Raw genomic sequence first — 26,597 nt, 5'->3', positions numbered from 1 at the left:
TATCTGCCTTAGCACAATGGCTGCCACCAGCAGCAGCCACAGAAACAGCCAGCTACAATCAACAACATACTGCCACAGACGCTCTGCCTACAGGGGGGAAATGGCATCTTGCCAAGGCAATTTCAGAGGTGTTCTAGCCATCTGCCTCGGCATGTACAGAATCCCCATCACCCGAGTATCTCAGCCCCTCCCAAAGGTTTGTGGATTTATCCGCAGGCACCCTATATATTGCTATCCCCATTTCACAGTGGGGGAAGCTGAGGCTCAGAAGACCAGATTTAACCCTTCCTTGGTGCCACTACCAGGAGGCAGCTTGTATCTCTGCTACTATGAGGCTGCCCTAGTGCCATTGGCAGGGCACACATCTCCCAGGCACATGATCACCCCAGCCATGCCTCCTCCCGTCCCGCTCTCTCCCTTCATTCTCTGGACCACCCCAGCTGGTCCCAGACCACCTCTGCAGTAGGAGGGAGGGGCTCAAAAGAGGTGCTGTGGAGTTTACACCAGTCCTAGGGCCCCTTTCTACAGCTTATCTTGCCTATGTTCACCCAGGGAATCTGTGTCAGAGCTAGGCACTGCACCCAGAGCCTCTGATTGCCAGTCCAGTGCGATAACCACCAGGCCATCCTTCCTGCATGCTGTGCAGAGGGATACGAGCTTTTACATCCATCCCTCAGAATGGGCAGCTTTTTGCATTAAACAGGCATATACACATCACTGCCTTCTGGGGAGAAGGCTTATGCGTTTTAGTCCAAAACATCCATTCAGGAGATGGAATGGCTCCTTCAGGACTGAGAACAATAACCGGGATTCCCCAAACTCACATCAAGCATTTCAGCTGTGGCTCTTTCAAATGAGACAGAGTTATTTCCACACATAAAGGTCTGAAAGTGTTTATTTCTAATCCTTCCAAAAGTGCCTATTAACTGGCTTCCCTTCCTATTTCAAAACAGCACAGTCCCCTGAAGGTACGAATTACTGCTGCTTAATACAGCCTGATTCACGACTGCGAATATATTACTGATTATATTGCTATAATATTCCAAGCAGGGGTTGGGACGTTTGGCATGTATGTGTGTTGTGGGAGATTTGCAAAGATACCCTTGACCTCTAGAATGCAGGAGAAGAGACAGGTATAGCTTTACTGCCATGATTCTGCTGGTAAAGGATGGAGAAACTTAGGCTTGTAGCCTCCAGCAATGGGAAGTCCGCCCAGAGCAGGGTCACAGCGGGCTACAACCCTGCTTCCCCAGGTGGTCCAGCACAGCCCACGAAGTGGGTGGAGCAAGCCAGGATGGGGTGAAGCAGGCAGGGATGCGGTGATTCAGAACATCTTCTAGGCAGCCTCTACAAGCAGCACTCCTATGTATCCCTCTCCAGAATTGAAGCTGCCCCTCTACAACTGCTTTGGGCACAGCTGCCTCTGAGGGTTCAAACTGCACCTCAGCCCTGCACCTATGGGGTTAATTAAACCTGCTGCACATTAACTTAAAACAAGCTCATTTTTATATGAAGAAAAATATAATCAGTGGCTTTCCCTAAAGCATTTTATAGAGATAAGCAATATAAAATTTTTCCATTAGATGCCATTTAGACAAAATATGTAGCAAAACGCATCTTAATGATTGTTCTATATTGAAACATATCTTGGAAACAGCTTTATTCTATATTCACTGAGAGGTTACTACACAGATTTCAGCAGGGAGTTATCTAGGCCAGAGCCACTAAATGCAGATCCAGAAAAGGATCCAAACATTCCCAAAATATGGGGGGCGCTTGCATTTGGAGTTTGAATTCAGACCTACCTCTTTGTTGCTATTGATTTTTGTATGGAAGTAGTGCGTACAGGCCAGACCCCCTTGTGCTAGGCACTGTACAAATATATAACAAAGAGCCAGCCTCCTGCCATGAAGAGCTCGCAATCTAAGCAATATGTGATCAATCTCTCCTCCATTAAAGAAAGTGTTACTACAGACATAAAAACAAATCCAATCCTGTAAGGAAGCATTGAACTTAAATACAAACTCGTCTTAGGTAGTTCTTCTGCCCTGTACCATTCACTTTCAGTTCCAGGGCCACTGATCAGGATTTCAGGACCATGGTCAGTGGCCAGAACAGTCGAAGTTAAGATTTGTTCTTACCCTAAAACGAATCTAATTTGCAAAATTTGGAACTTTCGTGATATTCTGACCCCACTGACGTCAATGACAAAACTCCCATTGATTTCAATGAGGCTAGGAGGTCACCCCTGGATTTCAAACCCCCTGTGGCTGTCTGTTCCCTGACTTCCAGCAACCAGGGAGTTAAATCTCTATTTAGACCTCTCACAAAGTGAAATATTGAAGCAGGGTTGGGCGTGACAGCTCAATAAGACTCTCAGAGGAATACCAGAAGCTGTACAAGCGGTTATTTGATAGTACAACTGTTCCAAATTTTCAATGGAAATTTTCAGAGCAATTTTAAATATCAATGAACAAAAACCTACAGGAAAAATATTTAAGGAAGTGTTTGCAATATTTTCCCCATTTTTGAGCAGTTCTGTTTGACAGATAAAAAAGATAGCTCCAAGTCTAGTTGTCTTGGAAAGGAGGGGAGGATAGTAAACTTGGCTCTGAATTTTTCTCATTGTTTGTTTTCTAGTTATTTCAAACCACGCTTTGTTTTCCTAACTGTAACCAATGTGCTTGAAAACCTTGATGAACAATTTACTAACAGTCTTCCCATTGTTGGATCAGCTGATTCCTCCCAAAGCTTGGAGCTGTTAAGATCTCGGATTTTGGTTGGGGGCCCATCTGTAGGTTTTAACAAGCTTTGTACTGAGGTCGAGACTGGCTTCCAGAAGTGTTGGAGCAGGAGAACAATAGACAAAGTAGATTAGAACCTCGTTAATTCTCCCTTTGTTAATCTGATAATCCAATAATTCACATACACACACACACACAAAGAAAAACTAAAAAGCAGTGTCCTCTCAGCACTTGTCGGCAAGATTTAATAGCAGAGTGACTTCACGACTGAAAGCATTCTATTACTAAGACCTCATTACTTTTACAAAATATGCTCCACGCATTTAGCAGCACATTATGATGTATTATTATGAATAATTAAAAGCAAATAGCACTTGTCAAAATACATGATCAAAATGCATTTAGTAATTCAGTATCTCTGTTAGATATGGCTCAACTGTTCTGGTGCAACTAAGTCCATGGTAGGAGGTGTTATTGAGTTGTAATATCCGAGGGGGAGGTCTTGGAAGCATTGTGCCTCTGGTATTCCCAGTGACCCCACAGAGCACAAGTGTTGTACCAACCTTGAAAGCCATGGTCCTGACCACTTTGAAAAGATTGGTATGAGGAGCATTTCCTCCAGGAAGCCTAGGAAATGTTTGCCAACTAACACTGACTCGGCTGAAGCACATTTAAGGATTGAGGCTATTTAGTGCTTGCTAAGTGAATATTTCGGTTGATTATGTACTTTATCCCTTTCTGCCAGCCCTTTGGAAGAAGCCTATTGTCTTAGGCGGTCAACTGTTCAGGACTGGAGCTTGGGTGGGATTCTCCAAAATGCTAAAGCCCAATGGGACTTGTGTTGCTAAGTTACTTAGATCTTGTCTACACTTGTAGGGTACATGTGGCTACATGCTGCAGCACAGGTGCTGGAACAATTTGTATAGTGGGGCTGCTGAGAGCTATTGAACCACACTGTAAACCCTGTATATGATGGAAACCACTTCAGGCTAGGGGGTGAGGCAGCACCCTCAGCACCCCTAGTTCCAGCACCTAGGCGCTGCAGTGAAAAGCAGGATGCATCCCCACTGTCTGCGGTGTCTTGCAACACGCAGCAGTGAAAGGCTCTGGCAGAGTAGAGCCTTTCCCCGCTTCCAGAGTCTTTCATTGAGATGGGGAAAGGAGCCAGGAGGCAGCGGGACATTACAATGCTAAAAACAGCAATTTAGATGGGGCAGGCACTGCCTTGGCCTGAGGGTTCAGGCACATAGGGCACTCGACTTGCCTAAGAAGTGCCTCACCATCTACACTGCTATTTATACCCATGCTAGTTGGGCATGCAGTGTCTGTACGCTACAGCCACCGTAAGTGTAAACCTGCCCTTAGGCACCTTTGAAAATCCTATTCTTTGTCTATGGTCAGTATCTAGCACTTTTTCGACGCCAGTGGACTAACAACAGCAGAACTTGCCTCAGACAGCTCTTGAACTCCCAGCATTTAAAGACTTCGATTGTGTCCAACTTGTATCAAGGTTAAGTAGGAAGGCCAGTGAACTCCTCCTCCATCTTATGTGCCTGCTTAAGCGCAGAGCTCACTCTGGTCCACATTGTTTGTTGCTTATTCACTAGGAGTCTACTCCAAAGCCCATTGAAGCCAATGGGAATCTTTCCAGTGGCCAAATTCCATCACCACGCCAAGTCCCCCAATCATTAGCATGAATTAATTAGGTTCTGCTGAACTGCTCTCATTGCAGAAGACCAAAGCTTGAAGGCAGATCACATTTCAACAAGGCTGCCTAAAGAATAATGCCAGTTTCATGGGAATTGCCTGAGGCATACGGGACCCTTATAAGTGAGGAAAATTAATTGAGGGAGGATCCAGAGAAAGGTTGACAAGCCCCCTTGTGGCCACAATCCCAGAAGATACGTGGGTAGTAATACTTAGCACCTCTAGGTAGCTTGAAGTATTCAAAGCACTTTACAAAAAATGAGTCATATTCTCCTCTCAGTTGCCCTCAGGTAAGAGGAGAATTAGTTAACTAATCCTGGTCATCCCTCTGTGAAGTAGGAGAGCATCATTATTTCTATTTTACAGGGGAGAAAGCTGAGGTACAGAGAAGTTAAGAGACATGCCCACGGCCACATGATATGCTGTAGCAGAGCTTAGATCAGAAGGCAGGAGTTCCTGGCTCTTTGATCAGCTCAAGCCACTAGACAATGCTGGTAGTTTCATATCCCAATGGTGCAAGACTGGCATAGGGCAAGTCTGAATTGATTGCCATTCCACTCCATGATTTTCAAGTACAGTCGAACATTGTTTAGTCGAACATTGTTTGATTCTTCTTCTCCTTTCCTGATTTTGCTCACATTTCCTCCCTTTCTTTCCACTCCCCTGCCCCCCTCATGGTGCTAAGCTTCCTTGAACCCTACAGAACTGATGTCCAAGATCAACCCAACCCTCTCAAAACGCACACCTACACGGTGACATCTCCGAGGTGCTCACGTGGGGGGAGCCACTGAGTGGCACCTCCTATAGCCCAAGCTTCATTTTACCGTGGTTAACCTCCCGCCTGCAGAGCTGAACACAGCTCCCTTCAGAACTTCATTAAAACAGTCACTTTTTGGTCAACTGGTGCCAAAGTTGCAATGGCCAGATTGTCCTTCCCTAGTCCTGGGAGCAGAGGGTGCCTCTCCTGTAGCTGTCTATGATCTGGCTAACTCAAGGAATGAGATAGTGTAGCATTCTCTAAGGGGAATATTTGTGAAAAGGCTGGAAACCATTTAATAATAATGTTAACTAAACACGCATCAGTCAACTTCTCACATAAGTGATAAAGGATGGGAGGGTTAATAGCCATTTCATTTTAATAACCGGCAGCTGCTGTTTTGTGGAAATTACTCACCAGACCCCACCAGAGCGCATCTGCATATGTATCAAAGTGCTCATTTTCTCCTTTCTCAGCCAAGTACACCAGGAAAGAGGCCAGAATGAGGCACAGAAAGCCAATATACCAGGCAGTAATCAGCTCCTGCAAGATAGTTAAGGAACAGAATAGAATGATGTGTTTTCATACTATGCATTTCATACTCGGGGTATCCCCGAATGCAGAGCCAGGGTTCAAAGCTCAACTTTCCCAAAGTTTGTGAGTGTTCAGCTCTGGGGTTTGGTTTCAAGATTATTAGTAGAAGTAGTATTACAGTAGTGTTCAGACACTCCAATGGGCAGGGCCCCATTGTGCTAGGAGCAGTACATACACATAAAGTAGAGACAACTCCTGCCCTGAAGCACTGACCACCTGAATAGATAAGACAAGATGGGAGACAGGAAGTATTATTATCCCCATTTGAAAGATGAGGAACTGAGACAGAGAGTCATTAAAGCCCAGATCCCAAAGGTATTTAGGTGCCTACCTCCAATTGATTTCTAACTACCTTTGAGGATCCAGGCCAGAGAGATTTGCCCGGGGTCACATGCAGAGTCTGTGTTAGAATTGAGAACTGATCTCCTGGGTCCCAGTCCAGTGGTCTAAGCACATTGGTCTCATTATGGAGACCACCTACAAAGTTTGAATATGCATCTGGATCTTATCCCCACATTTCAGGGGTGTTTGGATCCCAGGATTTTAGTGTGGGCTTACCCCTGCTAGAAACTTTATAACAGTGAATTATATACTGAAGTGGCAAGCTCATGGCCATTAGGCAGCTGAAGCAGAGATTTTAAGCTGAGCAGCAGAAGGCACATAACCTTATTGGAACTTTCATGATTTCCTACTTGTTTAGGAAAAACACCACAACTTGGATAACCATCAGTGTTTGACACAAGAGAGTGTGATCTAACGAAAGCTGTATGGTCTTGGCTTTAGTTCACATAGCTTCATGTAAATGTTTTCTTTGGTTTGGATTTGGGTGGGGTTTGTAACCCTGAAGTTTTGTGTAAAGGTTCACACCCAAGTGAAGCAAATGCACTGGAAAACATCAAGTTTCATTCACCAAAACAAAAAGCCCTGATTGGCTTTAAATCTTCTAATGGAATCTGGATGAAGTTTGTAACACATCAGGAAACTGCTAGGTATTGTATTGTCTCTGGTTTCCTTGGGAACACTTTGCACAGCTCTAGGTTTAATATTTCACCTGAATGGCAAAGCATCTAATGGTGCAGAATCAGAGGATACCACCCAATCTTTCTCTCTCATTTTTCCACTGAAGTCATACAATGTCAGAATGATCACATACTTGATCCACACCTAAGGAAAAGGTTTCAATAACCAAAGTTGCTAAATCAAATACTGAGGTATCTCTTTATCACATTAAACTGCAGATGCAATAGGATGATTCATGCTTTCCCATTTCCCCCACCTCAGAACCGCAAAATGATTCTTTAAGAGACCTTATTAGTTTGTTGAGACCCACTATATCCACATTTCAGCAAATTGTAGAAGAAAGGTCGCATTAACTACATAGGAAAGTATGTCAGAGGTAAAATTATGCATCTTTAAACTGTCACATTCTTGGACAAAGCTAATACAAGAGCAGATGAAGGAAACCTGGTGGACTGTAGTTTTCTGATTCTTTTACTAAGCTTTTGATTAATTTGCTACGGCTCTTAAGGAAAACAAATAAACCTCAAGATAAGGGACAAAATATTGTCATAGATTAAGTGATAGGAAACAAAATGTTGTTGTGAACGAATGCTCCTCAAATGGCTGGAAGGTGAATAATGGAATATGCTAGGGATCAATTCTGTGCCTGGAACTAGTTAATACATTTATTAATGATTAGGAGGAGGACATGGTCAAGATGGTGCTATCTGCAAATGGATGACCCCAAGGGGTAAATTTTCAGACATGCAGCCTTTTTGAAATACATGCTTTATATAAAGCATTTGCAACACCATCAGCATTTAATCACATATGTATTGGCTGCTGCCAGATGCAGTTTAACCAGCCTCCCAGCTCCTTCATGGCTGTGGGTTTGTGCAGGCTAATTACTAACCCACATTGCTTCTGCAAATAGCTACTGCAGCCACCTTCAAGGTACTTCCCACAAATGATATCACCCACGCATCAAAATATTAGGGGTGCGGGGGGGGGGGAACCAAAGTAATGTTCATTGTGGGGGAAAACGTGTAAGGAGCTGAACAGTCCAGTTATCCAGGTCTCACTCACCTTGCTGTGGGCATAGACCACAGACCCCAGCAGCTTCCAGGTACCACCTCTACGGTCCATTCGTATCATGCGTAATATCTGCAGGAACCGCAAACTCCTGAGAGCCGAGGTGGCAAAGACATTCCCTTGGGATCCCGCTGCCAGCACGGCAATGGACGCAATCAGCACCATGATGTCTGCAAGGAAGCAGGGCATAAGAGGAAGGATTTCATGGACCTCATACACCAACCATCACCTCTCCTGGATGGGCTTTTAAAAACAGACTCCTCCGTCTTTCCTACCTCTTTTAGAGTAGCAGCCGTGTTAGTCTGTATTCGCAAAAAGAAAAGGAGTACTTGTGGCACCTTAGAGACTAACAAATTTATTAGAGCATAATAACATCCGATGAAGTGAGCTGTAGCTCACGAAAGCTTATGCTCTAATAAATTTGTTAGTCTCTAAGGTGCCACAAGTACTCCTTTTCTTTTTCCTACCTCTGTGGGTGATGAGACATGAGGCTGGCACTACTCTAGGGTGAGCCCCTTGCCTTTGGTCTGGAAAGGATCCCTCACTCATCACCTCTGTTCTCACCTTCCCTTATTAGCTGGAGTCAGTTTGGTGGAAAGAAATAAAACAGTTTTGGTACCATCAGCCAGGGTTGGTGGTGACTCTGCTATTGACTAATCATGCCAGTTTAGTGATGGATGCTTCTTCCTCAGGCTAAACCCTAGAACAGCATCTTTTATCCACACAGGCCCCCGCATCCCAGATACCCCACTTCACTGCTCAGTGTTGGGCAGCCACATCTCCCAGCTGGCCTCCTGAACTCCTCTCCCTCTTCCACGTCTTTCCTATCCAGGTATTCAGGGTATTACACTGCACCCATCTCCATGGTATCTGAGCTCCTAACTCTGCAGAGCTGGAGAAAAGATAACATATCACCTCAAAGATTCCGAAACGTATATACTGCTAGTAAGCCCATTGGGAATAGGGGTAGGTGCGCGCATGTGTGTGTCTGTTATAAAAATGAGTGATGTGTCTGTCACATCCTATGGAGGAAGCACATGGCCACGTACAACTAATATTAACCCACGCTGTGTGATTCACTGCACGGTTTAATGAATTCACATTCCTCTTCTTCTCACACCTCCTCCACCAGGAGAAAGGTTGCCAAGACTCTAAAGACTGAATTCTGGCTTGATCCACAATGCAACATTTCTAGCCTGGAATAAGCCTCTGCAAAGTGCATCAGCAGAGGTGCACGATCTTCTTTAGCCAGTGTACGGCCGTTTCTAAGGTCCACCTTGACATGGGAGTCCCACTGCCCAACGCATTCAGGAAAAGGCTGAGTTTTAGGAAGGCCTGTTTCTGCCACTGATGGAGGAAAGGTGGGTGCATGGGAGCACCCACCTTTGCCCAAAGCAAAAGCCTAGGTCTCAATACCCCAGGGCTTTCAGGGATCTGAAAACCATTATTCAGATCACTGTGAATTTTGTAGATGCCTCTGGTTTTATAATGGGCTAAACCAAAACCCTGCATAAAGCATCCCCAGCTCTGTGATGGTCAAATCAGGGTCCAGATCCAAATGTGGTAGCTTGAGCCCATCTCTAGAAAGCACTGAGAACAAATGCATCCCTTCTCTCCCTCTCCCTGCCCACCTCTGACCCCACCTCACCCTGTTAAAAATAACTGCTTTGCACAGAGACAGCCCCTTCCACCACAGAATCTCAAAGAACTTTACAGCCAATAATTAATTAAGATTTATAACTCCCTTGTGAGGCAGATAATTACTGTAATATCAGTCTTATGGAAAGGCAAATGGAGATACGGAGTGACTTGTCAGATACAGAACCCCAGACCCTAGCTCCCATCCCCATGTTCTAATGGTTAGATCACTTCTCCTCTCAAAGGAGACACAAAGGGCCTGATTCTGAACTACACTTATACTATTGCATCCTTCTCACACCCATGTTGGCACAGAGGGAAGAAATCAATCTCTTCCATCCCCCTCTGTCATTAGCTGCTGCTTCCATCTGCTCCAGGGTATTGAGATCAGCTGTTCTTCTCCCCCACCCCCGCTAAGATTTCTCTCGGGCTCCCTGTTTCCTCACACTAAGTGGTTTTCACTTGACAGCTTCGTGGAGGAGTCTGTGCGTCTGGAGTACATGCCCCAGATATGGCCAATGCTTCCTTCTAAGTCTAGTGGAGACCAGCTGCAGGTTGGTGAGTTCTCGGATCTCTTTGTGAGTGGTGAAGTCTCTCCACCCTATGCCCTGAATCTTTCCTAAGCGCTTGTTTTCAAAGGGATCTAGGTTTCTAGCTAACATTTTAATAAATCTTCAGCTCTCACAGCCATATGTTGGCTCTGAGGTTACGTTTGAGTGGAAAATCCTCCCTTTTGTTTTGGTGCCATTTAGCTTTAATTTCCATACATTGCTGAATTACATGAATGCTGCAGATGCCTTTCCTATCCTTGATGTCACTTCTTTCTTGACATTTCCTTTGGCTAGCATGGTGCTGCCCAGCTAACTGAGCTGTTCTACTTCCTGGATCTTTTTGCCCTCTGATACAATATTACTGCTTGACATCTGGGTTTCAAAAATATTTGTTTTGGTGTAACTGATTTTGAGCCCTGCTTGGCCTGCAGTTTTTGCTAACGATTCTATCTCTGTAGCTTTTGAGGGGTATTGCTCAAGCGCATGACATCAATAGCAAAGCCGAGATCTTCTAGGTATTTGCCATCTACCCATGCTTTGTCAGTGTTTGTGCTGCTAATACAATTCTTCATTATCTAGTCTATGGCAATGCCAAACAACAGCAGAGATTGAACGCAGCCCTGTTTCACGCCAGCATCCACACTGAACCACTCTGTTATCTGGTTATTCACCCTTCCGGTGCCCTTTACATTGATGATGTTGATGACGTCAGCTGGAATTCCATAAGACTGAAGAATATTGCACAACATATGTCTATGCAGGCTGTCAAATGCCTTTTGAAAGTCAATGGCATTGATAATACGTTCTATGCATTGTTCTATGATAGGCCTTAGTGTGAATATCTGATCTACCAAGATCATCTGGGCCTGAATCCTCTTCCCTAAGCTTTGCATCCACCACCTCTTTCATCTTGTATAACATCTTACTACAAAGGGTATGAGGGGTCAGCAGCATTCTCTGCTGAGCAGCCGCCGTTACTGGAATGGCAGCCTGGTTTTGTTTCTATCACCATGGACTTTGGACTTGGTTTGTGTTTGGTTGGTTGTTTTTTATGAGGCTAGGTGGCTGGCCTTGCACTCAACTCTCCCCCCTTTATCTGGGCATAGGAGCGGCAGCCACATCAAAGGTCACTTTATGCCATTCTGAGGCTGCTCTAACTTTATCTGGGACTGGGCAGGGCCCTGCACAGGTCCAGGACACGAAGAACACAAAGATGGGTTGCAACCACCTTTGCCCCATCTTCCATCCCTGCTCCAACCATGAGAATGCAGTAGCTCAGAATCAGGCCCAGGCCTAAAATAAGCCCGAATACTCCATGGCAGGCTCACTGTCCTCTAGCTCCCTGTAGGACCTCTACATCAATACTATGCATTCCTCCCAGGGCGGCCTTGGGCCCACTAAGCAAACCAGACAGCTCCCCTTGACCCAAAGTACAGCAAATTCAGCGGTCATCCTGAGCACGGCCCACAAGGCCCTTATCCCATTTGTTGTGCCCTCTCAGCAGTAGCTGCTGCCATCCATCAAACCCACTGCTGGGCAGCAGTTCTTACCAATGACACAGAAGGGTTTGCGGGCAAATTTTAACCTTCCCCTCCAGCCCCGGTATCGACAGCAGCAACCGGCAGCCCAGATTCTCACGAAGTATTCCACACCAAACACCACGATGGTGACTATTTCCTGCATGGGAGACAATGCAATTAGTCCAAGAAGAAGGCACAGGGAAGAAAGTGTTGCAGATTCAATGCAGAGGGCTGAAACACCATCTACTAATAAAGCTCATTTTGTTCCTCACTGTTACAGTCCTTTCCGAGGAGAATTATGACTCTGACCAAAAAATGGAATCTGGATCTGGATCTTGAGTTCTAACAGTTCCAAAGAGATGAGATTGTGATGCAAGATAAAGATAGAGGCTAATTGCTAGAGTCATGTCAAGATCCAGATTCAGCTTTCAAATTCCTCCAAAATTTGGGGGAGGGGGTTTTATTTAGCATGGCACACTGTGTTCAAGTCCTTCCCTATTTTGAAACCTTCTCCCTCATTACAAAGTTAATCTTTCCCTTGGAAAAACAGTTTTAGCTCTGTAGGGAGACAAAAGTTTAGCTCTGGCCCAGAACTGACCGTTTCCTATTTTTGACCCTATCGTTGGACTTCAGGACCCGAGGGAGGTGATGGGGAAAAGAGAATTATGAGCCAGATTTTTAAAAGAGCTCAATCCATTGGGCAGTGATCAATTCTGAAAAATCTGAAGACAAGGGTCACAACAGGAGCAGCTGGTGAGTAAGCACCTTATATCCTTATTTTGGTGTCTAAGTGGGAGCTGAGATCTTCTGAAAATCTGGCCCAATTATCAATGCTGAGCAATTGAAAGTCTGGTCCTAAGCCCCTTGGAAAGTCTGAGCCGTGTTCTTCTATGTCTAAATATATATATATATATATATATATATATATATATATATATGTTTCTGAACTCTAATGGGTTAACCCAAACTACCGAAAATCCACACCAGTCTCGACTGAGTTCCTACCCTGTTCCAACAGCCTTCTGCCTCGCCAGTTGAGACACTTCACTATTGACCTGCTGTTTGTGCCAACACACAGTTGCTTTTCTCCCCACAAATAAAGATACAGAGGGAATGAGCCCACCATGCTACAAAGCTCCACTCGCTGTCAGTATGTTACGTTCTCTCTGATTTCTTCACTCACGGTGTTCACCTAACGTGGGCTGACGCTGAGTCGTACATGACTCTCATTAAACTTTCAATAGCTTCTGGTATCTGGTTGATGTGCGGAGTGGGAGTGGAGGAAGGGAAAGGCAAAGACAGGGAGATGCGATGAATTCTGGGACCCTATGAAGTAAGCATCTGTGCCGACAGGAATTCTGCTACCTATCACTCAGCATGTTACTGGAAGCCAAATTGTCAGCGGAAGGCATGCCAAGCTGTTTAAGTAGTAAAACCATTCTGCTTTATGTCAGCTCAGATAAATGCAGAAATGTATAGCATGGGGAACGGAGGCAACCCACCTAGGCTGATTCTGCTGTGATACAATGTCAGCTTAGCCATTTAGAGCCATACTTTTAAACGGGCATCAAACCAGCTTCTAAATGCAGGCCCACAATACTGCAGGATTTTGCAATTGCAGAGAAACACACACACACACACATACACACACACACACACACACACAAATTGAACATGCACCAGTTCAGGTTTTTAAAGTCATCCTTGAGACTGTGAGTCACATTCTTTCCTCATTTACATTGGGGCAAATCCAGATAACTTCAGATTTACACTCAGTGTAAATAATAATTGATTTCGGCCCTGTGAGTGCAGGCTAAATGCATTGTTATTGTTACCCAGACCTGAAACAGAGACAAGAAAAATTAAAGATGATTCAAAATGAACCAGGTGGCACCAGGAGCTAATACACCCCAGCTTAGATTTGGAGTCATATTTGTCTTTCACCTTAAGAGAAAGTGGTTATTGTTGGATCTTCAGGATTTTTACAGGTTAATACAAACGCTCCCCATTCCTTCCAAGGGGTCTTACTCTTCGGTGCTTGCTTTTAAAGATTTACATAGCTTGCGGTTGGAAAGCATGTCAAATCCAGACAAATGTTTGCATAGAGAGAAAATGCTTATCCCTCACTTAGAAGGCTGAATCTCTCCATACCCCAGTGATGTCTCAGCCAATTCTCAGACATAGCCTCTGCCCCATCCATCCTGAACACCACAGCTCAAATGTGTGCCATGTTTGAAAAGCCCAATATTGTTTGTTTCTTGCTCACGCTCTATCTTATGTTTGCAACTCCCAACTTACCAGGATGTAGAGGGCCCCTTCTGAGCTGTTCTGATACTCATCGATGGTTGAAAAGACGGATAGTACCAGGCAGGAGAAAACTAGGAGAAAACTGGATGACACAAAGAAAAGGAGAAAAAATAATGCCAATCTTTAGAGTGTACATTTTGAGTAGTTCATCGAGCTATTTATCCTATATCACACTTTCAAATATTCCAGACAATGCTATTTTAGTAGCGCTGTCCCTCTTTATAAAAGTGGTCTCTAACAGATCGTCAGTGGAATATTTGACCTGTGCTCCCCAGGCATTCTAAAATGGGTAAGTCATTGATGAAATTCCGCAGTTTGTTGCAAGCATGCAAACTGAGCCGAATGTGGCTCCACAAAATATGATCCGAGTTCTCATTTAACAGCTATTAGAAAAGTGTGTGCACTGGGTCATTCCCCAGTTACTTCACTTTACTTGACCAAATGAAATTGTTGCAAGTTTTGATAGCAATTGCATGGGAAGTAACTGTGAAATGAGTGCATATCACCACTGTATATGCCAGGCAAATACATTTCCATATATATTCCCATAGCAATTATGTACTCCTTCACAATTTCTCAGTTATTATATTACTCACAAATTAATTCAAAATCTCTGCCACATCACACGTTGTTCTTAGCTCTCCAAAGAGAACTTTGGTTTAGGAAACAAAACAAAAAGACCTCTGATTAATCTCTGATTAATTTTTAAGGCCAAATAGGCCTGTGCAAAAGGGCAAATTTGGCTATTAAAATTCAATTCTGTTCTCAGGTATGCCAGTATAGACCAAGTTTCATCCCACTGAAGTGAACAGAATAACTCCAGATTCACACCAGCCTCAATGAGAGCAGACTGTGGTCCTCAGCCTATCCCTACAGAGCTCAGTATTTACAGCATGGGGTAAACTGGTTTGGGTGGGACTGGAGAATGAACAGTCAAAATTTTCACTTATCCCTTGAACTGAATTCAAATCTTTTCCCCCATGTTTGAACAGCAGCCAAAAGCAAACAAATGTTAAAATGCACAAAATACTACTGAAAATATTATGATGCCATTACATAATTGAATTGTACACCCTCATCGAGAATACTGTGTTCAGGTCTGGGGCACCCCATTCCAAATGAGGTACAGCAGAAACGGCATGAAAAGATTTCCAGTGACTGGAAAAGATTAGGGCTGCTTAGTTTAGAGAGGAGGCTAATAGGGAGGGCTGACATGATAAAGGTATACAATATAAACACTCTAGAGAAGAAAAGGAGTACTTGTGGCACCTTAGAGACGAATAAATTTATTTGAGCATAAGCTTTCGTGAGCTACAGCTCACTTCATCGGATGAAGTGAGCTGTAGCTCACGAAAGCTTATGCTCAAATAAATTTGTTCGTCTCTAAGGTGCCACAAGTACTCCTTTTCTTTTTGCAAATACAGACTAACACGGCTGCTAATCTGACTCTACAGAAGGTAAATCAGGTGTTCCTATTTACCCTTTTTCAGGTCACCAATAGAAGTGGATATGCAATTAAACTGAATTGCAACAAATGTAATATGATGCAAATTTAACCTGTGGAATTTACAGGATATTTGGATAAAAAATGTAAGGGATATCAATCCTCATGGATCAGGGCATAAGCAAATCAGTAATTGTGAGAGTCACGAAGAAATTTCCCTAGGACAGGTTATCTTACACTTGTCCATTACTCTGGATTCTGAAACATCTGTCTTGGCCACCATCAGAGACAGACTATTCTATCTATAATGAGGAGTCCTTGTGGCACCTTAGAGACTAACAAATTTATTTGGGCATAAGCTCCATCAGACGCATGAAGTGAAAATACAGGAGCTGAAACCTATTCTATCTTAGGGTTCTCTACTGCTAATAGTATCTGAGTGCCTAGTGCTCTGATATGGGATGGCAGTTCCTTTGTTCCTATGGTGGAAAAAGATCCAGCTTTCCTCTCTTCCAAAATAGATGCCTCTCCTTCTTCACAACCTTCCAGTAACATTAAAGGGAACCACGTGGCTAAATCCTCGCATCTTGCACTGAATATTTAACACTGAATCTTACTTTAGCACACTTCTCTGTCCTGTTTGCTTTTCTCTGGGGAGTGAACTTTCTCTCTGTGAAAATGAAGAATTAATCTCGCTGTCTGGCAGCAGGCTTGGTGCCATGCCTGGGGGAGGAGGGAGAGGAGAAAAGCAGTAGGCTAATGATGGAGAAACCTTTCCCTAGAGGTGTCACAATTCATTAAGCCCACTGATACAACCCCACAAACCCCAGGGAAACTAAAGGGATGGGAGAGTTAAAAGGCCAAAGGTACTGGGAGACTATGGGGGCAAGACACACAATCCACTTTCAGGCTAAAACATTAGCAAGCCACTAATAATTCAAAGGCGTTTAATGGCAACCTCATGCTTTGTACGGCCCATACATGTTGGCAAGTAAGCACTAACGTAGATTACAAATACCCACCAGCTTTTTGAAGAGATAATGTGGCCTGTAGGCGCACTGTATTATAGCTGGATAATGTATAATATATATTAGCTATCTACAGAAACTACTGATATTATTATGATTTATTTGTATTGCAACAGTGCCTAGAAACGTCAATCTCTGTGTATATAAATCTCCCCACTGTATTTCCACTGAATGCATCCGATGAAGTGAGTTGTAGCTCACGAAAGCTTATGCTCAAATAAGTTAGTCTCTAAGGTACCACAAGTTGTTAGTTGTTAGTCTCTAAGGTGCCACAAGTCCTCCTTTTCTTTTTGCAAATACAGACTAACATGACTGCTACTCTGAAACCAATCACAGAGCAATGTCCCATTGTGCTAGCTGTTGTACAGACATGTAACAAAGAAGACAGACCTTACCCTGGCCAGCTCGCAATCTGAATGACAGACTGGATTCAACAAGTGGATGAAACAGACAAGCTGAGTGGGGGAAGATAAGGTGACAATAAAAATAATTTATCAGAAAAGATACCCCCTGGTGCCTTTTTATATAGAAACTAGAAGTGAAAAACTAGGGTGAAAATACACCATTCAAAATAATGTCAAGAGGATTCTTAAAAATGGTGAAGAATAGTTAATAAGAATATGACTCTGTAGAGTACAGCATCTTTCTCTGAAAGAGCTTAATTCATTTTACAAACATTGTTGAATTAATCCTCCATGTGAGAGAAGGGTAGTGTTACTGCCAGTGTTCATGGGATAAACTGAGGCACAAAGGAGTTATATCAGCGGTTCTCAAACTGGGGGGTCAGGACCCCTCAGGGGGTCATGTGGTTATTACATTGGGGGTCGCAAGCTGTCAGCCTCCACCCCAACCCCACATTGCATCCAGCATTTATAATGGGGTTAAATATATTTAAACGTGCTTTTAATTTATATGGGGGGGTTGCACTCAGAGGCTTGCTATGTGAAAGGGGTCACCAGTACAAAAGTTTGAGAACTACTGAGTTACATGATTGTCACATATCAACATCACTAGTGATACTACCCAGGAGTCCTGCATCAAAATTGAAGTCTGTAACTACTAGAGACCATTTTCCGCTATAACATTAATTGAATATCTAGGTTTATCTGCAAAAACTAAAGACGATTACTCTGTATTTGTACAGTACCTAACACAATCTGGTGCCATTCTTGGTTGGCCCTTAGCCACTACCATAAGAAACATGATTAATCAATTAATTAAGTAACAAGTGTAAAAATAGCACTTTGGGCAAAACCTACGAATGCTAAAACCCAGGGTAAAACTCCCATTTACTTCAATGAGATCTGGATTTGGTCTTTTGATATTCAATTAGCCTAGCCAGTGAGATTGTGGAATGTTCAAGGGATGAGGTTAAGAAGCTGCAGATATGATGCTGTCAATAAAGCAGTTTCATGATTCCTCCTCCCCATCTCACACGCACTGCAAATGAATGGAGGATCTTCATCATCCCTCCTGGAGAATGCAAAGGTTAATAGGCCCAATGGAAGATCACAGCTGATGATGTCCTAGCTGGAGAAGATGGCTGCTATGTTTTCATTTGCACTATGAAAGTAAGGGGCTGACTGCCCTGGCTTTAGCAAGGCATATTACCAGCAGGCATTGTACTAGCTTCTTCCACAGTGCTGTCCAAAACTATGTCCTGACCTAGACCACAACCTGTTTAACCCAGTCCTACTCCTCCCCTGAGTAAAAAACGCTGGCCGCACATAACTGAATAGTGGACTGCCCACCACCAGAGGCTAGGACAAGAACACTAGTAAACTCATACCTGGGGTAACCTCATTGACTTCACTGGCCTACTTGCTTTTTAAAGGTGTTCAGAATGTGAGTGCAGATCTCTCATTTAAGAGGCTCAGTGGACCAGCCCTGTGTACCACTTCATCCAGCATCTCTGTTGCTTTCCATGAAAATTATGGGTGAGGTTTTCAAAAGCACCTAAATGATGTAAGAGAACATGAATGGCCCAGTGGTTGGGGCCCTGGCCTAGGTCTTGAGAGACCTGGATTTTAGTCCCTGCTCTGCCACACATTTCCTATGTGACCTTGATTAAGTCCCTTAGCCTTTCTGTGCCTCAGTTCCCCTTCTGAAAAATGGGGGCAATCGCATCACTCTACATCCCAAGGGCATCATATGGATCAATACATTAAAGACTGTAAGGGGCTCTGGTGAGGGGGGGCCATGTGACTATCTGAAATCGACAGATGTCCCATTGGCTTCCACTGGGACTCATGTTCTTAATGCAATTAAGCACTTCTGAAAATCCTGCCCCATCTGGATTCTCTGAGATGGATAGTGAGGTGAGGAGCATTTTACCACTCAGTCTCCAGTTTAGATCCAGCCCACAGGAGCGAGAAGTATTATCAAGTGAGCAGTATAACCATCCAGTGGCTCTTTGGTGGCCTAGGGGAAACAAGGTGGTCTCCGTCTAATTCCTAGTGGTCAAACACCTACAAATCCAAAATCTACTCTTTGGATTGGCATCCTCACGAGCACTCTCAGCAGAGAAATGCCAGGGACGAACAGGGCCCTGGTTCCAGCAATCTTGTCACCCATGGATCCGTGGATAAAGGCAGGACTTCTGTCTCCGAGGCTGTCTGTTTTGTACTTTTTTCAAGTACTAGATGCACTAAAACCAATTAAAAGACAGAAAGAGAATGACCCTGACTATTGCCTGAGGACATAATGAAATCTCAGGCTATTTGGACGCCTTGTTAAGAAGATATGTGGCATCAAATCACGAACCAAACGGGTATCAGTCAGTCAGCAGCAACAAGAACTGGCTCAAACAAGATGAGTGAAATTAATTTACTAACAATATATTTAAAATACACTAAAGGACGCCAGCTCGGAGAGAAACGAAAAGCCTGCACTTTGTAAAAACATTCAATAATTCATCCCGCTGGTTCCGCTTGATGCCGCTGCAAATTGAATTTTGACTATTTCTAAGACTATGTTCGTTTGGGGGTTAGCGTTAGCTTATGCTACAAATAAAATGTGTTTTGTTCCACAGAGCTCAGCCGATGCCACAGATCTCTAGCCTCGCAATGGCCATAAACATGACAGCAACAAGTCCAGGTGGGACAGAATTACAGTATTTATTTGAACCCTGGTATATGATGAAAACTTGCGGGCTCCTGTAGGTTGACAGCCATCCAGAGAAACCTCAATAATGCTGCATTTTCGTGAACACAGGCCCTATCCCGGCAGATGTCGTGCAGTGACTGTGAAGACACGGACAGAATCCAATATATGCTTGTTCACTCTGGAATCCTTTTTATGACATCATGTTCAGCGCACAAAGGCTGAGACAATGAGGGTGAGTAACTGACTAGCCGTTCTCTCCTTATAGGCTAGAGCTTTTATACATCTTCCATATGGCCCGCAGTGGCCTGTCTAAACAGTGGCTCTTGGCAACCACAGCTAACACACCTGTGACTTCCATGTCACTCAGCGGGAGCTTCGGATGTGCAGCACCTCTCAGGGTCTGATCCCAAGTATTATCTCCTACTTTATGTATCTTTGGGAGTGCTCAGCATTGGAGCCTGAGTTCAAATTCTCAGCTCAGTCACAAGTGAAATTAACGACAGTTCCATCTTAGCGCCTGTCCCCATCGCAAAAGCATCATGTCACTAAGCACAGGTGGGAGATGGCGCTGCAGATCAGGAAGGACGCCCCAGCCTCTGCCCCTAGTGCTCTGAGCAAGTGCTTAATCACAACCTCGGCTTGGGTGGAGAGTGAGGTTTAAGTTAAGAACCTTTAGTGCCAAAAGCATGAGCCTCCATCACTTGAGCTAAAGAAGTAAAACTATTTGCTGGAAACATCAAATAATCCTGTCAACACAGGGACCAGCCTCTGGAGAGGAGGAAGAACCAGACTCACACCTTATATTTCTAGGAACTCCGCTTATCTTTGCTGCTAGCTCTGGCAGATGGGCACAGCCAAGCATGGTTCCCTGCAATGGAGGCAGATGCAGATAACCCATCAAATAAATCAGAAAGGACAATGAAAGCTTCTTATAGACGTGCATGTTCACCAGACTACCCAAAATCCTGGGCTGCAGAACTCAGGGTGTCTGTATGAGGAAGAGCCAGCCCCGGTGTCTCTCTTCCCAGGTAGTCTCTTTAAACCTGACTAACCATTGTGACTCATCCCTTGGGCTACCCATGGCTACAGCACAGAGGGGAGTCCTCCGGGCACCACGCACCAAGAAAGCAGTGTCCTTGGCCAGTAACATACAAGGCTCATGGGAAGTTGATGGGGTCCAGTCACAGGATTCATCTCCACAGTGAATCAATCCAGGCGGGTAGGCAGCTGAGCACTGAGGCCATCCCTCTCTTTCTACAGTGGAGAGAGGGTGGGAGGCTCTGACTGGGTGTCTGGGGGACCCGTCTGAGAGCTGCTCCCCCAGACTGTCTCTTGCCCAATTCACATCTCTCTCTCCTCTTCCAGCTCAGCATATTTTAGGGGGGAGTTGGGGTCGAGATGAGGCTTAGGACCCTCACCTCGCTGAGCAAGCTGCATTGCTCTAAGGTAGCCAGCTAGCTCCTGTTCCTAAACGGAGCTATAGAGCAGGCTTGCACGGCCGCACTGGGAAGGTCGGCTAGAGTTCTGTCCAGTGGGATCGACAATCAAACCCGTCACCCTCACTGACCACACTCCACATGGCCAGGACAGCAGCATGAGGTATTCAGCCACTGCCACTACAAACACAAATGATGTAAGAATCAGTCCAGAAGTTACCCACCGCGAAATGGGTGCCAATGGAAGGAGCACTCGGCGCTACGCTTTCCGCATCCAGTAGGAATGTGCGGGTGCTCTTTAGCCGCACATGAAATGTTCCAGCCACTGGTGAGCCCAGGGTAGAACATCACTGTGGAGTGAGACCTGCTCCCCGGAGGGACTTGCTGCTGACCTTTGCTACAGCTTCTAAACCCAATCCAGAATCCTTTGCCCCTCTGTATTTTACAGTGAATCCTCCACAGAAGAGGCCACTGATTTGCAGCAGAGATAGCCACAGTTTTACTGGAGGACCACATATGAGTTAGCCATCCCGCCAGCGTGCTGAATGGCACCTGGTACAGCACTCAGGTCTACAGCCCAGTCTCTCCGTAGCCAGTCTAGCGGGCAAGCAGGCAGCCACCTGAGTCCACTTGCTCTTGATTTCCCCCCCTTGACAAAGCAGAAATAACGGAGCAATTCAGCCTATAAGGGAGTGTGGGAAGGGAACCACAGTGGGCTGAGACACAAAGAGCAAGTGGCCTGTGGCTGCATGATGCATCAGCAGGAGGGAAGCTGAAAGAAGCAGCAATCTGGAGTAGCTGCAGCTCCAAGTTGCAATCAATAGATGTGGTGCTACCCATGTGCCAAAGAGCTTTGACCTTTTGGATCTCAGGGTCTCAGCATTTGGAAACAAGGCTCCAGCCCCCAGGCCTTCAGCTTGCCAAACTTAAGCAGCTTCTGGTTATTAGGCTCGATTCTCTCGTGCCTTGCCAGGTGTGCCATCAGTTACAGCTGTGCAAAGTGGGTGTAAAATGCTACCATTCTGATTTAGCAAGATCGGGCCCAGGGTGTCCCTAAGATGTTTTCTCTTCCACAGTGGATATTGATTCCCAGATCAGCTCACCGTTGTTGAGATGAACTGCTCCGGCCTCAAGTGACTCACCCTGCAGCACAAATGCTCCTGGAGTAAAATTGTTTCCTGACTGCACAAAGCCAGGTTATTTCTGGTTCGTGCAAGGAATTCCACAGGAGTAGGGATACTCGACTGGCACATCTCCAACTACAGGAAAGGAATCAGATTACAGCACAGCCCTTCCGCGGCTACTACCTCTCCATTAACCCCTGCGTAATGTATTGGGGCCACTGGAATATCCCCTGACCTGCCCAGTGTCCACCCCAACTGACCTGTACATCCCTGCCTATTCAGGGATACTCAAAGCCCTGCTTCATGCTTTAAGTGGTGCCTAAGGGGTACGAAAGGCTTTGTATGGAGGCTCAATACTTGGTGAATTTCTCCCTTTGAGACTAGCTGCTAGAGAGAAAGAAGAGCTCAGGTCCCATAGTGGAGGAGAAATTAAGGTGCAAACATACAAACAGGCCAGGACTTCAGTGCTAAGGACAATACTCAGAGGAAAGGCTGTATTACCATTCAGAGTCAGGAGCTAGGGGCCAGTAGTTGCTGGTGGTGGATTTCATCTTCACCCAAAGCTTAAAGTAGGAAAACAAAAGTAATATTGCAAAGCTAGGAAGCAACACAGGGTAACATATGAGCGTTAGCACAGCGGGACAGTTTCTGAGTTAAAGGGACATTGGCAAGACAGGCCTGAATTGGACACCCCAGCTGCACTTTGGTTTTCAAGAACACAATTCACATAACCCCAGTGCTTTCCCTGTGCACAAAGATGGGGCAAACCAGCAGAGTAAAGGGGTGACGTGTAACAAAGCACACACTGAACTGGAGAGGGACTTAGTACCCTGGGTTTGTCGTTGGCAAGTCAGTTGGTTTTAACTTCTGCAGCAACCTAATTACATTCACTGCACCAGTTCCATTAAGGGCACTGGAAACAAGCAGCCCCATGGAACTCTGGGTAAAAGGGACACCAGCAGGCTCATTTGTCTCAAAAAATCCTACAGAAATGCACTGTTCATTGTAAGTCCTTGTAAAGTTTCCAACAGATGGTGCTCGTTGGCACTGACTACGGCCTCCATTATGAACCACACAGAGCCAGAGCTGTCACTCTGATATCCCTTCCTTCACTATTAACCGCTGGTGTTGGCCCCTGGCCCTGCTCCAAATAAGGGTAGGAAATCAATCAGATTTCCCCGCCACTCTGTAAGCCGCGTGGGCTAATGGCACTTCACTGGACAAGCAAACAAAGCTCCACGTGTACACAGGAATGCATTGCCCAAGTGAGGAGGGAGTGTCCAGAGGACCACGACCAAACCCATGGCTTTAAAAAAGCAGGCGAGATGAACACATTCTAAGTGACATTCAATATCCTGATGCAAATCACATCTGACCTTGGCTATGAAGCTTGGGGACTTGCAACAAGTGAAACTCCTCAGGCCCCAAGAGGTTCTTTTCATCCCTAAGTCCTAACCAGAGAAACCATGTCCTGAGAAGACATGACATTTTAATGAAGACATATGGGCACCTAAATGGAGGTCCCATAGAATTAGACCCTGGCCTGCAGTCCTTCTGGAGACCCAGGCTTGATGCCTTTTCTTGGCTTCTTCTATCCTCAACCAGCTGAGATCAGGAGCACAGCGGAGGGAGCCCTCTCAGCGCTGGCAGAAGCATTGTCAGAGAGAGTTGCCCAGCACTGATTCTTTAGAGGCTGATTAAGGAGTAGAAGCATGGTCAGACTATGGGGAAGAGCTGTCCGATCTTCCTTAGCCAGAAAAACTCCACACTAGTTTTTTTTCCCCCACAACTTGCCACGGAGCCGATCCAAGAGCAGAGCCAGAGTAATTCTTCAGCAGGTAATAGCTTCCTGCAGTACTCAAGCTATTTCCAAAGATTTGGAGTCTGCCAGGAGATTTACAGTTATTCATCTCATTTACATGGATCAACCTCCTTGAAGTGACAGATTGTAACAGAGAAGCCAATCAAGCATTACAGAGTGAAAGAAACCAGTCTGGCTCAGCCAACCCTATTTGTGGCCTGGCCTAGATTTTGCTGCAAAGACCTACTTTAGAGAAAGAAAGAAAGAAAGAAAGAAAGAAAGAAAGAAAACTTACAGGGCCTGGTTAGTGAACAAGGATGTGGGTTACATTTTTGATAGCTTTATTGAGGACATTGATAACATGACCTGAACACACACACAAACCATTTCGCCCACCTAAGGCCGCCACCTCTGCTGGACCTAGGAACATGGCAGCTGTTTAACGACAAGCCCCAGGGAGAAAAGAATGCTGTGGCCTGCTGCAATAGCATTTTTGTCAGTTATATTTGTCATTTGCAATTGTTCCCTGCTAGGTATGGAAAAAAAGAAAACTGTATCTGTATAAGTACCAAGGGGCTGAGTTGAAAATATAATTCAGTGTGCGCAATTACTGGACAGGAGACACAAAGAAGACACAGACCATGTGCACAGAAATGACAAGTGATCTTTCCTTTGCGCCTGCAAAGTGGATGTGCAAATGAGGTGCCTTGCTGTATGGGTGTTGCTGAGTGCTGGTGACGGTGCAGCAGTGGGGGTGAGGGCGGCTGCCTTGGGACACTGGTACTGAAGGGTGCTGGGGCTGGTTGAGGCTGGTGCAGGAAGTGATGCTGGGTAGAGAGGGCTCCGTTTCCTCCACCCTCTCCTCCACCATTCAGCCTCTTGAAGAGGTGCTGAGTGTGGCATCAGCGGGGAAGGGAAGGGAGCGTGAGGAGCTGCAACAGAGCATGATTAGGGTAGAAGTGAAGCTGGGAGTGAGAGGAGCAGGAGCAGCAGCAGGAAGAGGGAGGGGACGAGTAGTTTCTTTCATCCCCTTCACTGATGCCTCCTGAGACCTTCCCTCCATGGGAGTTTGCTGCTTTTCTTTTTTTTTCTTTTCTCCACCCATGGGGTGCTGCAAACCAGCCCAGCCCCTGTGCATCCGACCCCAGAGTGTAGATGTCTCAGGCCCATCTTTCCCCTTTGGATGCCTGGGTACAGAATGCAGCATGCATTCCTTTACACGACAAAAGGAAATATGCAGAACTGCTGCCTTTCCCATCAGTCCCCAGCTGTGTCTCTGATATCCGAAGACGAGAGTGAGATGGGAACAGTGACATGTGATTACTCTGCTCGCTGCCAGTGAACAGTCTCCTTAGTGTTATAATTGATTTGAGCAATAGACACAGGTGCTTGCTGGTAAGCGTTCCCCTGAGCTCAGGTTGCCATGGAGCCCAATTAAGAACTGATGCTGATGACACTGCCAGGTCCAACATTAATTACAGCATTGCCACATCCCTGCGCTATGTGGGAGGCTGCAGGAAAGACACTGGCAGTCTGATGGCCAGGCTACTTCCTGTTCTCAGCTCCACTGGTTCTATTCATCGCTGAAATTCCACAAGCAAAATTCCCTCACATAGACCAGAAACCAGAAACCCCAGAAATACAGGGTCCACCAGGAACCAGAGCAAGACACGGTACCTCGTGATTGGTACAATTGTTAGCAGCAAGGCTGAATAGTGGTGCCATCAAGGAAATGGCTTTCTTTCTTTCTTTCTTTCTTTCTTTCTTTCTTTCTTTCTTTCTTTCAGAGGCTGTAACAGAAGAGCTGGCCCTTTAAAGACAAAGTGCCACCATCTCCTCCATTAAAGGGTCTTTTAAGGGATTCTGAGAACATGCTGACTGAGAGACAGGCCTGCTGGGATACAAAAGAGGCAGCCTTTCCCTCAGGGAGAGAGAGTGTCTCTCCAATGGGACCATAAAGAGCTGGCAGAAGGGGCGGAAGAAGGGCTATAACCAGAAACTGGTGAGCAGCACAAGGGCAGCCTGAAAAGGGCAATGCAGACTCTTGCAGGCAAGGGACGATGGAACTCTCTGCAAACCATAGGGCTGTGGGAAGAAGGGTTATTTGCAGTCCCTAGGGAGAGAGTGGTGAGTGGAACGACAACTAAACCCTGTAGTTGTAGGAAATGCTAGAACTCCTGTGCAGCTTTAATTCAGCCCTCTTGTGTGTAGGCTTTACTATCCAACCTTTAATTCCATAATCTCCCTTTTTTCCCCCACCGGACCCCTGCCTCATTCAGTGTGCACAGGCTGGCCCTGCTCTGGAGATGGATCAGGGTTGTGTAGTGAAGGAGAGTGTTGTCTGTAGGACCCCTTCCTTATTTGCTATAGAAGTTGGAAGGTTTGTAGTGGGAAGGCAGGAAGAGAAAGGACGGTCGCATGGTTAAGGCAAACTGACACCCTGGAGGATTGGATTCTATCCCTATCTCTGCTATCGAGTTCCTACAGGATATGCTGAGCAAGCCACCTAAGTTAAACTTTTCACGGGTGCCTCATTTTTATTGAGGCACTTGGGATCTGATTTGTAGAGGCTCTGGCCACTTACAGCAGCATCTACATTCCATACATTATTAATAAGTACCAAAACACAGGACTGTCTGCATAAGAGAATGTCAATGAACGGGTGTCCTGATTCTCCAAAAGCAATGCCCTAATATAAAATAGTTCTCAAAATACCATCCTAGACTAGGGCTTCTAAGCATTAGCACTGC

General features: G+C 45.3%; 1 protein-coding gene across 7 annotated transcripts in view; it reads right to left on the bottom strand.

The window, feature by feature from the left end:
• Nucleotides 1-26,597, bottom strand: part of KCNQ2 (potassium voltage-gated channel subfamily Q member 2) — a 116,048-nt gene that overhangs the window by 56,656 nt on the left and 32,795 nt on the right. For all 7 annotated transcript variants that reach the window (XM_043495802.1, XM_038370383.2, XM_043495804.1 and 4 more), the window contains exons 2-5: nucleotides 13,901-13,991; nucleotides 11,633-11,759; nucleotides 7,888-8,063; nucleotides 5,626-5,751 (exon numbers count right to left, since the gene is read on the bottom strand). In XM_043495802.1, the coding sequence (XP_043351737.1) occupies nucleotides 5,626-5,751; nucleotides 7,888-8,063; nucleotides 11,633-11,759; nucleotides 13,901-13,991 (520 nt within the window). The remainder of the gene's footprint in view (nucleotides 1-5,625; nucleotides 5,752-7,887; nucleotides 8,064-11,632; nucleotides 11,760-13,900; nucleotides 13,992-26,597) is intronic.

This window comes from Dermochelys coriacea, chromosome 13, assembly GCF_009764565.3.
Source record: "Dermochelys coriacea isolate rDerCor1 chromosome 13, rDerCor1.pri.v4, whole genome shotgun sequence".
Lineage (NCBI taxonomy): Eukaryota > Metazoa > Chordata > Testudines > Dermochelyidae > Dermochelys > Dermochelys coriacea.
Note: the sequence above shows the minus strand (reverse complement) of the source record. Positions and strands in the feature narration are given on the sequence as shown.